Here is a 13588-nt window from a genome sequence, read left to right on the forward strand (position 1 = left end):
GACATATTGATATCTTCCAGAGTTTAGGTGCTCAATTTCAAATAATAACCGCCAATGTATTTGGCTACACCGCCCAAACTACTACATTGTGATTGGACCCAGTCCAGTGGGCGTGATTGCACCCAGTGATGCCGCACACTGATTGGATGTGGGAAGCTACGCAGCGCCGCTGGCTAGAAAAAAACACATAGGCCTACGGCACATGCCAACAGGGACTAATAGTCAGATTACATATAGATACTCTGTCCCATATTAACACCGATGCATGTAAACAGTTAGTCCAGCAGTAGAGCATTGTAATCGGGTTGAGCAGATAATTCTATAGCAGCCTGCATGTAATCGTAGCCACTGTGTAGGCCTACATCCAGAGTCACTGAAATTCAAATGTATCATGATTAAGTCAAGGAGAAGGTATATGTAATTCCTCCATATTGAACGAGATTTATTTGACGGGCCATCAAGGAGGGCCTCACCCTTTCAGAGAACTGCCAACCAGTCCTGATATTTGTTACTAATAGGGTTGAAGTCAATAACTGTGATAAAATGTGGTACCAGATAATACTGTATGTAAAATGTAAAAATCCCTCGTAGATTGACTTGTTAAGTACACAGTACCTGTACTATAATGTTACAGAGTGGGATGTACCAACGTGTTTTACAAACTGTTCTGAACCTGACATACATAAAGTGATATCCTTCTGTCAAGCAAGTCTTTGTGCATTAATGCATGATGGTAACAGTCCAGACCTATACACTCCTATACTTCTTCCTTTACACTTCCCAGTGGTGGAAACAAAGTGCACTATTCACAAGTGTACTGAAATAAACATTTTGAAAGACTAAAAATGAAAAAGTATATTGAAGTGCACCTTTAAAGCACTTCATTAAAGTAAACATTCTATTATTGTACTAATAATATGATATCCAAGCATGCAAATAAAGTACACTTATTATACGTATACTAAAACACTACTATAAGTATTTGAGATTAAGTACATGTATTTGAAGTGAACTAAAGTACAACTTAAAACTAACTTAGAATAAAGTACCTTTCATGTAAGTATACTACAATACACTTCATAAGTACACTAAATTACCACTATAAGTATTTGCAATTTATTATACTTTTTCAAAGTACATTGAAATACAGCTTAAGGTGAATTTACGTTAAAGTGCACTTTTTGTAAGTATACTTAAATACACTTCTAATGAAGTAAAATTAAAGTACACTTTAATAAAGCATACTAATAGTGTATTACAAAGGACTTGAAAATAAGTATACTTTTTATAAGCACACTAAATTACCACTATAAGTATTTGCAATTTAGTATACTTTTTCAAAGTACACTGAAATACAGCTTAAAATGAACTTACATTAAAGTGCACTTTTTGTAAGTATACTTAAATACACTTCTAATGAAGAGAAATTGAAGTCCACTTTAATAAAGTATACTAATAGTGCATTACAAAGGACTTGATAATAAGTATACTTTTCATAAGTACACTAAATTACCACTATAAGTATTTACAATTTTGTATACTTTTTCAAAATACACTTACGTACAATTTACAATACACTTACAATAAAGTACACTTTTTATAAGTACACTGAAATACCACTTTAAGTATTGCAGGATTAGTATATTTATTTTTAGTACACTGAAGTTGAACTTAATGACATCTATTTTGAAGTACACTTTTTAAAAGTACATGTTAAATATACTTTAAATTAAGCACAAAAAATAAAAGTATACTTGTAATAACTTTTTTATACTTAAATTATATTTCCAACACACTAAAGTATGCTACTTTTTGACCTGGTAAGAGACTGCAATTGACCTCTAATCATCTCCCTGTTCTCACGTCTCTTCCATGACAGTATCGTCTTTTATAAAACTACAACATTCTTCTCTCCCCTCTCGTCCCACCTCTTTTTGTCAAAGGCAATGGTCCAGAATGGGCTGAGAATGTGACGTCTGCTGACTATGAGCTGATCTGCCCTGGGTCAGAGATTCCTGTCCCAATCACTGAGTATGCCTCATGTAACCTCGCCAAAGTGCCTGCACATGCTGTGATGACACGTCCAGAGACCCGCAGCGAGGTGGTGCGCATTCTCCAGGACCAGCAGGTTGGGAACTAACTTGAATGTCACTTTTGGGTTGTTTGTATTAAATTGAATTAAGTTGTTTTGTATTATATTACAAGTATTATCTAGATAACATAACACTATAAGGTATTCATTAATCAATTATGAAAATGAATAACGTTGGCCTATACGTAAATATTCATTTTCAGGCCAGGTTTGGCAGTATGATGTTCAAGTCAGACGGAGGGAAGAACCTCCTCTTCAAAGACTCCACTAAGTGCCTGGTGGAAGTAGCAGCTGGAACGACCTATCAGACTTTCCTGGGACCGGAGTACATTGCTGCCATAGATATGCTCAGAAAGTGCAGTGACAGTGCTTCAGGTTTGTAGTACAGGACAATAAACACACCTTTTGATTCTCATAACCTTAAATGCCCCCACCTCCACCCACACCCCCCTCCCAACACACCCACACACACACACACGATATGAATGCATGTGTGTTCTACATTCTAAAGTTTAAATTCTATTCTTCCCCTTTCCGTTAGATCTGGAGAAATCTTGCACTTTCGATTCCTGCCAGCAAAAAAACTAGTGAGGACCTCGGGACATGCAATGCCTCAGTCTGACCACAATGATTCATGCAACCGACCGACGCTGGACCCGAATATGACTTGCTTTTGATTGTTTTCTAGGAATACACAAAACAAAACAAAAATCATGAATGTATCCACAATATAGAAAATTGTCATTTCCATCTTTTTTTATACACATTGCGCTATAATAGCCTCTACAAATTAACTCTTAAGTGACCAATCATCACCAATCACCTTTCTCAAATAAAGCATACTCTTTTTCATGTAATATTGGATTGTTATGGTTTCTTTGCGTAATAGTGTGATGTCTCAACCAAATTGACAGGGCCTGGGATGTTATTCTAATCTTGTCAATATCATAATTTCAATGATCGCACTTTGCAAGGCTTTTAACTAGATATCTGGAGAACTTGGACCTTATTGACGCCCACTTTACCTGCCACTTGTTCTTAGCCATAATCCTTATCCTCCTCCTGCAAACTTTCAGAAACAAACATCAAATTGTAAGTCAGTTGCATTGAACACAGGTGTGTCAGCTATGGTCACATAACTCTTAAGGTTTTGGGTTTCTTCTGCCCATTTCTCTCACCTTAAGCAGTCCAAAGAAAAACAAAGAGAACAAATACACTGCCATCGTTTATTGAAAGAAGATAGGACCATGTGAATTGTTTTATGTATGCTTCATTTCTACAATATCATATGACATTTTGGATGTTCCAAAGGTGCATCACCCAACACACCAACCCCCCTTCTTGTCTGCCAGGACAGTACCAGTATTCATTAGTGTCCCAGGAAACAGACACACTTTTGGTGAAAATGCAGCTCATGCAGGGTGTAAAATCTATTGTGAAAGTCATCGGGTGATATATCAGAATTTGGCAAATAAGATTTATAAGGGAAGCGGTAAGTGTTGTTTAGATATAAACATGTACTTTAGCTCTTGTGTTGAGCAATGTTGACTCAGCAAACAACGCTCTCATGTGGGTCGCACTCTTACTTTTCTAAAAGAAAAGACCTTATAAATCCAATTTTTCATCAGGAATGTCATTTGCTTTCCTTAGCCCTGAAATAAATCACAGTAACTGAAGTGACTGATACCGTCCTTCACTGGGTCATTCACCTTAGAGACAGCAGCTGACCAGCTGCAATGGATTCTTTTGTTCAGAAATATATAACTCAAGGTTTTGCAAAACCCCTTCATGTTTAAAGCAATACTGACACAAAAGTGGAGTTTTAGGTCAGTTCTTGATAAGCAGTCTACAGCGTTATGTTACTGCTATGACAGGGATACCTGTTTCAGATACCTACTGTATTTAAACTTTGTTGTTCTCTGTACCTGTTGGTCTGGTCTGCTAAATTGTTATTTTCTAAGGATAAAGCTGTGATATATATGTTGCAGACCAGGGTCACATAGTATTTGCAAATAGGTCTTACTGTTTGTTTTATAGTGCTTGTAGTTCCAGATGGCTGTTAAACTGTTAATCACAGCAGGCACTGACTTTCAAATACTTTCCTGCAGAGTCCAGATGTTTTGGTGCTTATTGTATTGTTCTCTAGGCTATAATCCAAATAATCTGTTACTCCAAGCAGTTTAAAACAAACTCAAAGGATAATTTACAAATACCATTTGACCGATATGTAGTATGGGGTTATCACAACACGAAATGAAATTATGACACACAATATGATGTCAGTAACAATTTTTCTGCAATGAAACAGATCCAGCTCGAACTGGAAGTGGAATTAATTCATTGGACACTATTCCATACTGCAGATGACTGATCGTTTTGTGTTCTTCACCTTTTAGAGGACTTCTGGATAAATAGTTGAAACAATGGATCAATAGTCCCAGTGAGTTTCCATTATGACGAAATATCAGAAATTTCTGTTCTCTCTCTCACTCTCTTGTCCCTTTGACATCACATGTACCCCCCCGTACACCGCCCCCCACACACACACACCCCCACCCCACCCCGCGCGCGCGCGCGCGCACACACACACACACACACACACACAGACTTGCATGAGCATTAGGAAACCCTAGGCAAACTGGATTTTTTCAGCCAAGTCAGCCCACTTAGAGGTTTTCTATAAAAGCCGGATCTGCCTCCCTGTCAGTCTGCTTTGCTGCTGACCGTCCAACATGAAGCTTCTCCTCCTTTTGGCGCTGCTTGGGTACCTTGGTAAAGATTTTTTTATTTTGCATTTTGCACAGTATCTTCTCATCATTACCGAACAGAGTAGTACAGGAACTCTGTAAAAAAATAATTTTTTGCTCCAAATGTTATCTTCAGCAACAGGGTCTGCGGCTCCTGCTGACAACGTGAAATGGTGCGTGAAGTCGGACCAAGAAATGAGAAAATGTACAGACCTCAGAGCCAAAGCCGCTGTGTTCTCCTGTGTGCAAAGAGCCAGCTCTCTCGAATGCATCCAGGCAATAAAGGTGAGAAATTATCCATAATATTATCCATAATATTTTATTATGTAATAATTGTGTAATAATAGTATTCTATTATTGTCTATTATCCATCATATTTTTTAAACATGCTCAATAATACAACAGCTACCCTACCGATTCAATTTTTTTAACACGCCTAATGTGCCTCTAGTCTTTCTTCTTTAGTCTTTTGATTGTTTTCTAGGAATACACAAAACAAAACAAAAAAATCATGAATGTATCCACAATATAGAAAATTGTCATTTCCATCTTTTTTATACATATTGCGCTATAATACCTTCTACAAATTAACTCTTAAGTGACCAAACATCACCAATCACTTTTCTCAAATAATGGATACTTTTTCATGTAATATTCTGGTCACAGATTGTTATGGTTTCTTTGTGTAATAGTGTGATGTCTCGACCAAACTGACAGGGCCTGGGATGTTATTCTAATCTTGTCAATATCATGATTTCAATGATCGCACTTTGCAAGGCTTTTATATATAACTTGGACCTTATTGATGCCCACTTTACCACTTCTTCTTAGCCATAATCCTTATCCTTCTCAGCCATAATCCTTATCCTTCTCCTGCAAACTTTCAGAAACAAACTAATAAATTATTAACTTGCATCAAGCAAATGTTTTCACTGGCTATCTGATTCCCGACAAAACATGATGTATGTTTAATTATTTTACTGTTGGAGTGATAAGACATCATGCCACTGTGAGCTGGTAAATCATGTTTGGTGTTAAGAAATTAAAGCCCTCTTTCTCTAACAGGCTGGTGAAGCAGATGCCATCACTCTGGATGGAGGAGATGTCTATGTGGCTGGACTGAACAACTATGACCTGCAGCCCATTATTGCTGAGGACTATGGCCCCAGTAGGTTTAGTAATCAGCTGCCTTTACTGATGCAGTAAACAGTCTTCCCTTTGAGGGACAGTCAGTCTAATAAATATGTTTGTTCCAATAAGACCTTGTTATGATGGAGAGGAACTTTGCATTTTGCATGAACAAAATTTGTAACTCTATTTTCTCACTGTCCCACCTCTTCTGCACGTGACCAGCTTCTGACACCTGTTACTATGCTGTTGCTGTGGCAAAGAAGGGGACTGGGTTCGGCTTCAATGATCTCCGTGGGAAGAAATCCTGCCACACTGGGCTGGGGAAGTCCGCAGGCTGGAACATCCCCATAGGAACTCTGGTGTCTATGGGTCAAATTCAGTGGGCAGGCGTCGAAGACAAACCTGTGGAGGAGGGTGAGTTAACTGTGTAGTAAGGCTGGGTGATATGGTTGAAATCAATATCACGATAATCATAAGGATTTTTTTTCGATATCAATAGATATCACGATATGGTTCATGTATGCAAAATCTCATTAAATAATCAAATGAATGTTCATCCCATTGAATGGAATGGTAATGTTAGGTGTGATGTCAAACTGATGTTTTCAAATAATATTCCTTAAAATGTTTCATACCTCGTTTTGTCAGAGTTTTTAAATAAAATTTGCTTGTTCAATTTAGGCAGCAGAATTCAGCTCAGTTCAGTTCTATATTTAATCCCCAAAGGACAATTGATTTGCAGGCAGGACTAAGAGTCTAAAAGCCCTATGACATTGCATTTGCATCCCTGCCGGGAATCAAACAGGGATCTCCTGATTGAGAGTCTGCAATCTAACTCCCTGCCACACTTTCACCTACGTGACCAAAAGCGGTGAACAGAGAGCAACTGACCAACCAACAATGCAATCCATAGAGCCCCTGCTGTTGGGGCTAAAAAAAAAAGGAAGCAAATACAAAAAGGCAATGACAAGTAACACACAGACATACAATACAGTAAACAAAAATAAAACAAATGTGCAGTAATAGCAGAGGAATATAATTGTGTTATCACCATGTCACTGAAAGACGATAATATTGAATCTTCTCCCAGCACTACTGAGTAATTAGTGCTCCAAGCAAAGAAATTACATCTGATATTGCTCTTGGTTGCCAGTTGTGTGAGAAATACAAACTTATGTCCTAAGGACCCTAAAATAATAGCTGATAATTTTGGTGTCTTTTGGTTTTGTAGCGGTGAGCGACTTCTTCATGGCCAGCTGTGCCCCAGGAGCAACACGGGGTTCCAAGCTGTGTCAACTGTGCAAGAATGACTGCTCCAGATCCCACAGTGAGTCTTACTACGACTATGGAGGAGCCTTCCTGTGAGTTTCAGCCTCTCTTTTGTCCCTCCATAATCTTAGTATATAAAATAAATTGCTGCTAAAATTGCTGCTAAAATAATCTATCTCCTCAAATGTTGATGCAGCTGTGTGTTGCTCTGACAGGTGTCTGCAGGAGGGAGCTGGAGAAGTGGCTTTTGTCAAGCACCTCACTGTTCCTGGTCAGTATCACAAGATTATCAACACCAAAATGGGATGACTGCATATTTAAGATTGACTAATACCACAGGTAGTTCCAGCCATGCAAGCTGGTTGGATGTTCCAATTCGGTGTAATGAGACCATGAATAGAAATGTCATGTTTATTTGTTGCTAATCAAACTACAAGTGGGTGCTTGTATGCAATTTTTCTCATGGTTTTGTCATATGTATGTATGCTGTGTTTACACCTTTATGACAAACATGATAAAGGCTTCATATTGTGAGACTGAAGATCCTCACAATATGAGGATCTTCTTTATTGCTGAATCATGCTTGTATTCATAATCACAGTACACAACAGGTAGTTCCGACTGCACAGTCTGACTGGTCAAGTAAGCTTTCTAACCTGCTTCAAATCAGCATAACAGCACACCTAGCCGTGCTCAAATGAAAAAAGCCTTATCACTGTGAATAGTACTCCCCATTGATAAAAAATTCCACCAACATTTCCATGGTGACAGCGTAACTACTTTTCTGCCAGGTAACCTAAAATTGATGAAAAAAATTATGCTCACTGTGTTAGAAATCAACATCAAACTATTCCTGACTAAGCTGATATACTGCATTGGATCTTTAATTAATTAAAAACAACCTTACTCAACCACAACCACACTATTGCTATAATTGAAATGTGGTGGTATCGTCCAGCATTTGCAATAGACTAAACTTATCCTTACTCTTTTGCTCCAAAACAATACTGTTTACCTTTGATTAAAAAACATTTTTTTAGCCTCTTCCTTTATTGGGTCGGCGGTAAACTACTTAGAGAAACAAGCTTGTCACTGGTTCGAATTTGACTGGCTGTATGGGGCAGCTGCCAGGCATGAATATGTGTAACTGCGAAGAAGAGTATTGCTGTGAAAGAGCATCTGAGTTTAAGGTCAGAGTTCTGAGAATAAAGTCAGAATTCTGAGATTAAGGTCAGAATTCTGAGAATAAAGTCAGAGTTCTGGGAATAAAGTCAGAATTCTGAGATTAAGGTCAGAATTCTGAGAATAAAGTCAGAGTTCTGAGAATAAAGTCAGCATTCTGAGATTAAAGTCAGAATTCTGAGATTAAACTGAGAATTCTGACTTTAATTTGTTTAAATTTCGACTGTGTTACACTTTCACAGATGCAGAAAAGGCCAACTACGAGCTGCTGTGCAAGGATGGCACCAGAGCAAGTATCGACAGCTACAAGACCTGCCACCTGGCCAGGGTACCAGCCCATGCTGTGGTCAGCCGCAAGGACCCAGCCCTGGCTGAGTTAATCTACAAAAGCCTCACTGCCGTCACAGTAAGATACAGCTGGTCCACCCAGATACATAAGGCTAAATATTTATACAGCACAAGGAGTAAGTTGTAGATTTGACTGCCAGAGACACAGAGAATAAATTGAATTACTACTGATAATGTTTCATCTCATGTCACTCATGTTTCAAACACTTTGCAGACTTTTTTAATTCCACAATATGTTTCAATGCTCACAACGCGATCCAACTTCCTTTGTGTCTTTCAGGGCTTCAATCTGTTCTCCTCTGATAACTATGCCCCAGCCAAGAACCTGATGTTCAAGGACTCAGCAGTAAACCTGGTCCAGCTGCCCTCAACCACAGACTCCTTCCTGTATTTGGGTGCTGAATACATGAGCATCATCCGCTCCCTGAAGAAAGGTATGGCTAGACACACACACTCACACACACATACACACACAGATTTATTATCTAGCAGCCATTGGCTTATGGTTGTCTCCTTTTACTTTACTTTTCAGAGCAGGCCTCAGGCGCTGCATCAGGTGCCATTAAATGGTGTGCTGTGGGTCATGCTGAGACAGCCAAGTGTGATGCATGGAGCATCAACAGCATAGACAATGACGTCACCAAGATTGAATGCCAGAATGGCGGTTCAGTGGAAGACTGCTTGAAGAAGATTATGGTAAAACAATCTCGGATAGAAATATGGGAATCCGTTAGTAGCTTGATAATCTTCTGCTCTATTTTGTGGAGTAGCCATGTCTGGTTATCTGTGGTCTTCATGATCCTGCTCCTTTCTCTAGCGTAAAGAGGCTGATGCAATTGCAGTGGATGGAGGACAGGTGTATACAGCTGGGAAGTGTGGTCTGGTCCCTGCCATGGTGGAGCAGTATAATGGAGGTATTAGGCTTGTATGGCATGCAAACAGACACATACAATCCTCTGGTTTTGTTGTACCTCTTCTATATGAACAATATTTTCTCCTATCCTCTCCACAGACCTGTGCAGCACCTCTGGAAGTGGTAAATACCTTCCTGTGTTTCTATTCGTTTTCTTTTTTTACAGATAAACCAATACCTTTTCTAATAGTAATTAACTCTTCTAATGGCAACTTTTCTTGTGAACAATCATTTTTTTCATGTGCTTCCACTATTCCACCATTTATTTACATCCACTGGCTCAGCCTCCTCTTACTATGCTGTCGCGGTGGTGAAGAAGAGTTCTGGGGTGACCTGGGAGAACCTGCAGGGCAAGAAGTCTTGTCACACCGGCATTGGCAGAACCGCCGGCTGGAACATCCCCATGGGTCACATCCACAAAATGACTCAGAACTGCAACTTCAGTAAGCAATTGTGTACTTGTGCACACCACACCGTGAATATTAAAGGATAAGGCTGGTGTTTTTTTATGCATTTCTTACCATCAACAAATCCTATGAAAATAACAAAATCAGCAATTAATTTGTTTTTATAACAAGTCTCGTCCATGTAGCTGATGTCCAATAAAGCCATGTCCCAGTAGCCACAGAACTCCATTGTATTTACAAAAAACTATTAAAAACATGTCAGAGAGCCATGCTGTTGCTCTGGGCAGCATATTTCATCATCACGATGTACCAGGCCGGCCGACTTTTTCCTCAAACAACTTAATAAGCTGGAAAGTAGTTCCGTAGCACCGAAAATAGTCCCCGGTGTAATGTGAATTTGTTCCCATTTGATTTGGGAATAACTACAATAGCCTGACTTTTCATGGTACCAGAACAGTTATCGATTTTTAAAATTGAAACTATGTCTTTGTGAGCTGTATTTAAAGGTTTTTAGCTTACAATTGGAGCCAATGACTTCCGGTTTGAAGGCTAAAAAGGGAACGTGGGAAGTCGGAAAGTAATGGGAGTGGAGCAAACGCATTGTTGATTTTGTTATTTTCATAGGAAATGTATTTAAAAACACCAGCCGTATCCTTTAAGCTCCTTCTCTTGCATATCTGTAAGTGTAACACCAACACAACATACTGACTTTGTCCCCTCCTCTCCTCAGGTCAGTTCTTCAGTGAAGGCTGTGCCCCCGGAGCAGACCCCACCTCTTCATTCTGTGCTCTCTGTGCTGGTAGTGGCAAAGCTGTGGGAGATGACTCCAAGTGCAAAGCAAGTGCTGATGAGCAGTACTATGGCTATGCTGGGGCCTTTAGGTAGGGAGCGCCAGTGTTTTTGTTATGAATCAATTCACGGGGGGGGGGGGGGGGGGCAGCTCTTTCTTACGTGAAATACGCTTCCAGAGCACACTAGTAATGGTCGCTCCTTCTTCACAATTTTGTATCTGTTTTGAATACTATCACTATAGATGTCTCGTCGAGGGTGGTGGAGATGTTGCCTTCATCAAACACACAATCGTTCCAGAAAATAGCGATGGTAAGAGACTGCAATTGACCTCTAATCATCTCCCTGTTCTCACGTCTCTTCCGTGACAGTATCGTCTTTTATAAAACTACAACATTCTTCTCTCCCCTCTCGTCCCACCTCTTTTTGTCAAAGGCAATGGTCCAGAATGGGCTAAGGATGTGAAGTCTGCTGAGTATGGGCTGATCTGCCCTGGGAAGGGTCCTGTCCCAATCACTGAGTATGCCTCATGTAACCTAGCCCAAGTGCCTGCACATGCTGTGATGACACGTCCAGAGACCCGCAGCGAGGTGGTGCGCATTCTCCAGGACCAGCAGGTTGGGAACTAACTTGAATGTCACTTTTGGGTTGTTTGTATTAAGTAGTATTACATTATATTACAAGTATTATATGGATAACACTATAAGGTAGATCAAATATGAAAATTAATAACATTGACCTATATGTAAATCTTGCTCTTCATTTTCAGGCCAAGTTTGGTACCTCTGGCAGTGACCTTACATACAGAATGTTTGAGTCAGACGGAGGGAAGAACCTCCTGTTCAAAGACTCCACTAAGTGCCTCCAGGAAGTAGCAGCTGGAACGACCTATCAGAGTTTCCTGGGAACAGAGTACATGGATGCCATGGATTCACTCAGGAAGTGCAGTGACACTGCTTCAGGTTTGTAGTACTGCGAATAACAAGAATAACAAACACACTTTTGCCTCAATAACCTTGAAAGCTCCAGCTTCTCTCTTTCGCACACCACATGCCACCACCAACACCCACACACACACACACACACACAATATGAATGCATGTGTGTTCTACATTCTAAAGGTTAAATTCTATTCTTCCCCTTTCCGTTAGATCTGGAGAAATCTTGCACTTTCCATTCCTGCCAGCAAAAAAACTAGTGAGGACCTCGGGACATGCAATGCCTCAGTCTGACCACAATGATTCATGCAACCGACCGACGCTGGACCAGAATATGACTTTGTGTATTTTGCTTTTGATTGTTTTCAAAAAAAAATCACAAATGTACCAACAATATACAAAACTGTCACTTGCATCCTTTTTTATACACGTTGCACTATAACAACCTCTACAAATTAACTCTAAGTGACCAATCAGGCTCATATGTAGCTACTTTACATGCTGTTACTGCATAATGTTACACTACCTAAAATAATGCGAATGTCAATGGATCAACAGTGTTTTGTCAATACTTTGCTTCACTTTTCTCAAATAAAGCATACTCTTTTTCATGTACTATTCTGGTCACAGATTGTTATGGTTTCTTTGTGTAAAACCAACAGGGCCTTGGATGTTGTTGATGTTACTGTACCGATGGAAACTGTCCTTCTTTTTCTTAAAAAATATTGCTAAACATGCATAATAATATCATTATTGAAAGTGTGTGCACCCAGTGCCATAAACAGTCATGCTAACAACCCCCGACTCTGGAATGAAAATGCCTTGGTTTAGAATCTGTCTAACTTTCAGGTTTATTTTCATAATAATAACAATAATAATAATAATAAACTTTATCGATATTGCACTTATCTTAAAGCAAAGTTTACAAAGTGCTTTACAAAGCATAAAACAAGGGACACTAAATGCATAAAAGCTTAGAAAAAGAAAAATTAGAACACAATTATAAAGAGGTTAAAAGAAGCGCATGCATTTACTAAATATTTACTATGCATACTGACATATTGCTGTGCATTGATAAACAACTGGGATTGCAAGCGGTAATCAGTTATTTTAGCATGGGATAGATGCACACTATAAGATTTCTCAGAACAAGTTAAGCACCAAGGATGTCATCTCACCCAAGATATTATGTTAAGTGTGCTCTGTAAAGCCTCTGAGAAAAATGTGTGGGATATTCATGTAAAATCTGCTCAAAACCTTGTACTAAAATAGTTTTCACAGCACATGAGTCTTTTAAAGATATCTTTTGGAGAATGTCAGATCTTTGACAATGGGCAAACTTATTTACCTCTCCAACATGTCACGTTTATTATAGGCCTATTTCCACTGTAATTCCCCAATCCATTAACCATAATGCATGAAGCAGACTGTAATTTCATATCAGGTGAATGCAGAATGTAACATCTCTGCACAGTATGTCAGACATTTCAGTGAATCATACATAACAAGGCATGATGAAGGACTTCAAATATGAAGATTTTTGCCATTAGACTATGACACAAAAAGTAGGCATGGGCAGAATTCAACTTGAGATAAGAAAGGAAATATTTTGCCAAAATATTATTTGACCTGGCAATTAATATTGAACACATCCAGGATCAACATTTGAGTAATAGCCTACAGAAAAATGGCAGTGTTCACAAAAAAACAAGAGTGAAGAGATACATTTTGTGATTTTTATGAGATGGGCATATTGTATTGTTTAGGATAAT

At 39.0% G+C, this 13588-nt stretch overlaps 1 protein-coding gene across 1 annotated transcript; it reads left to right on the forward strand.

The window, feature by feature from the left end:
- The first annotated feature begins 4824 nt into the window (after positions 1-4824).
- Positions 4825-12359, forward strand: LOC139662749 (serotransferrin-like). Its single transcript, XM_071541455.1, has 17 exons — positions 4825-4864; positions 4976-5124; positions 5905-6007; positions 6193-6384; positions 7202-7331; positions 7455-7510; positions 8664-8827; positions 9050-9203; positions 9302-9465; positions 9587-9683; positions 9782-9805; positions 9967-10125; positions 10820-10970; positions 11123-11190; positions 11314-11495; positions 11648-11840; positions 12030-12359. The coding sequence occupies exons 1-17, from the start codon at positions 4825-4827 to the stop codon at positions 12074-12076; spliced, it is 2073 nt and encodes a 690-aa protein (XP_071397556.1). The 3' UTR covers positions 12077-12359.
- The last annotated feature ends 1229 nt before the right edge of the window (positions 12360-13588 follow it).

The sequence above is a fragment of the Centroberyx affinis genome, unplaced genomic scaffold (assembly GCF_046629955.1).
Source record: "Centroberyx affinis isolate AG114_WGS23_722 - 3 ecotype Tasmania unplaced genomic scaffold, CSIRO-AGI_Caff_v1 ptg003881l_1, whole genome shotgun sequence".
NCBI classification, from domain to species: Eukaryota; Metazoa; Chordata; class Actinopteri; order Beryciformes; family Berycidae; genus Centroberyx; species Centroberyx affinis.

Excerpts from the sequence above, each read along its gene's own strand:
- LOC139662749 (XM_071541455.1), top strand. The coding sequence starts at position 4,825 with ATGAAGCTTCTCCTCCTTTTGGCGCTGCTTGGGTACCTTG. Across the intron at positions 6,008-6,192 it reads TGCTGAGGACTATGGCCCCA|CTTCTGACACCTGTTACTAT; the intron begins GTAGGTTTAGTA and ends GCACGTGACCAG. Across the intron at positions 7,332-7,454 it reads GACTATGGAGGAGCCTTCCT|GTGTCTGCAGGAGGGAGCTG; the intron begins GTGAGTTTCAGC and ends TTGCTCTGACAG.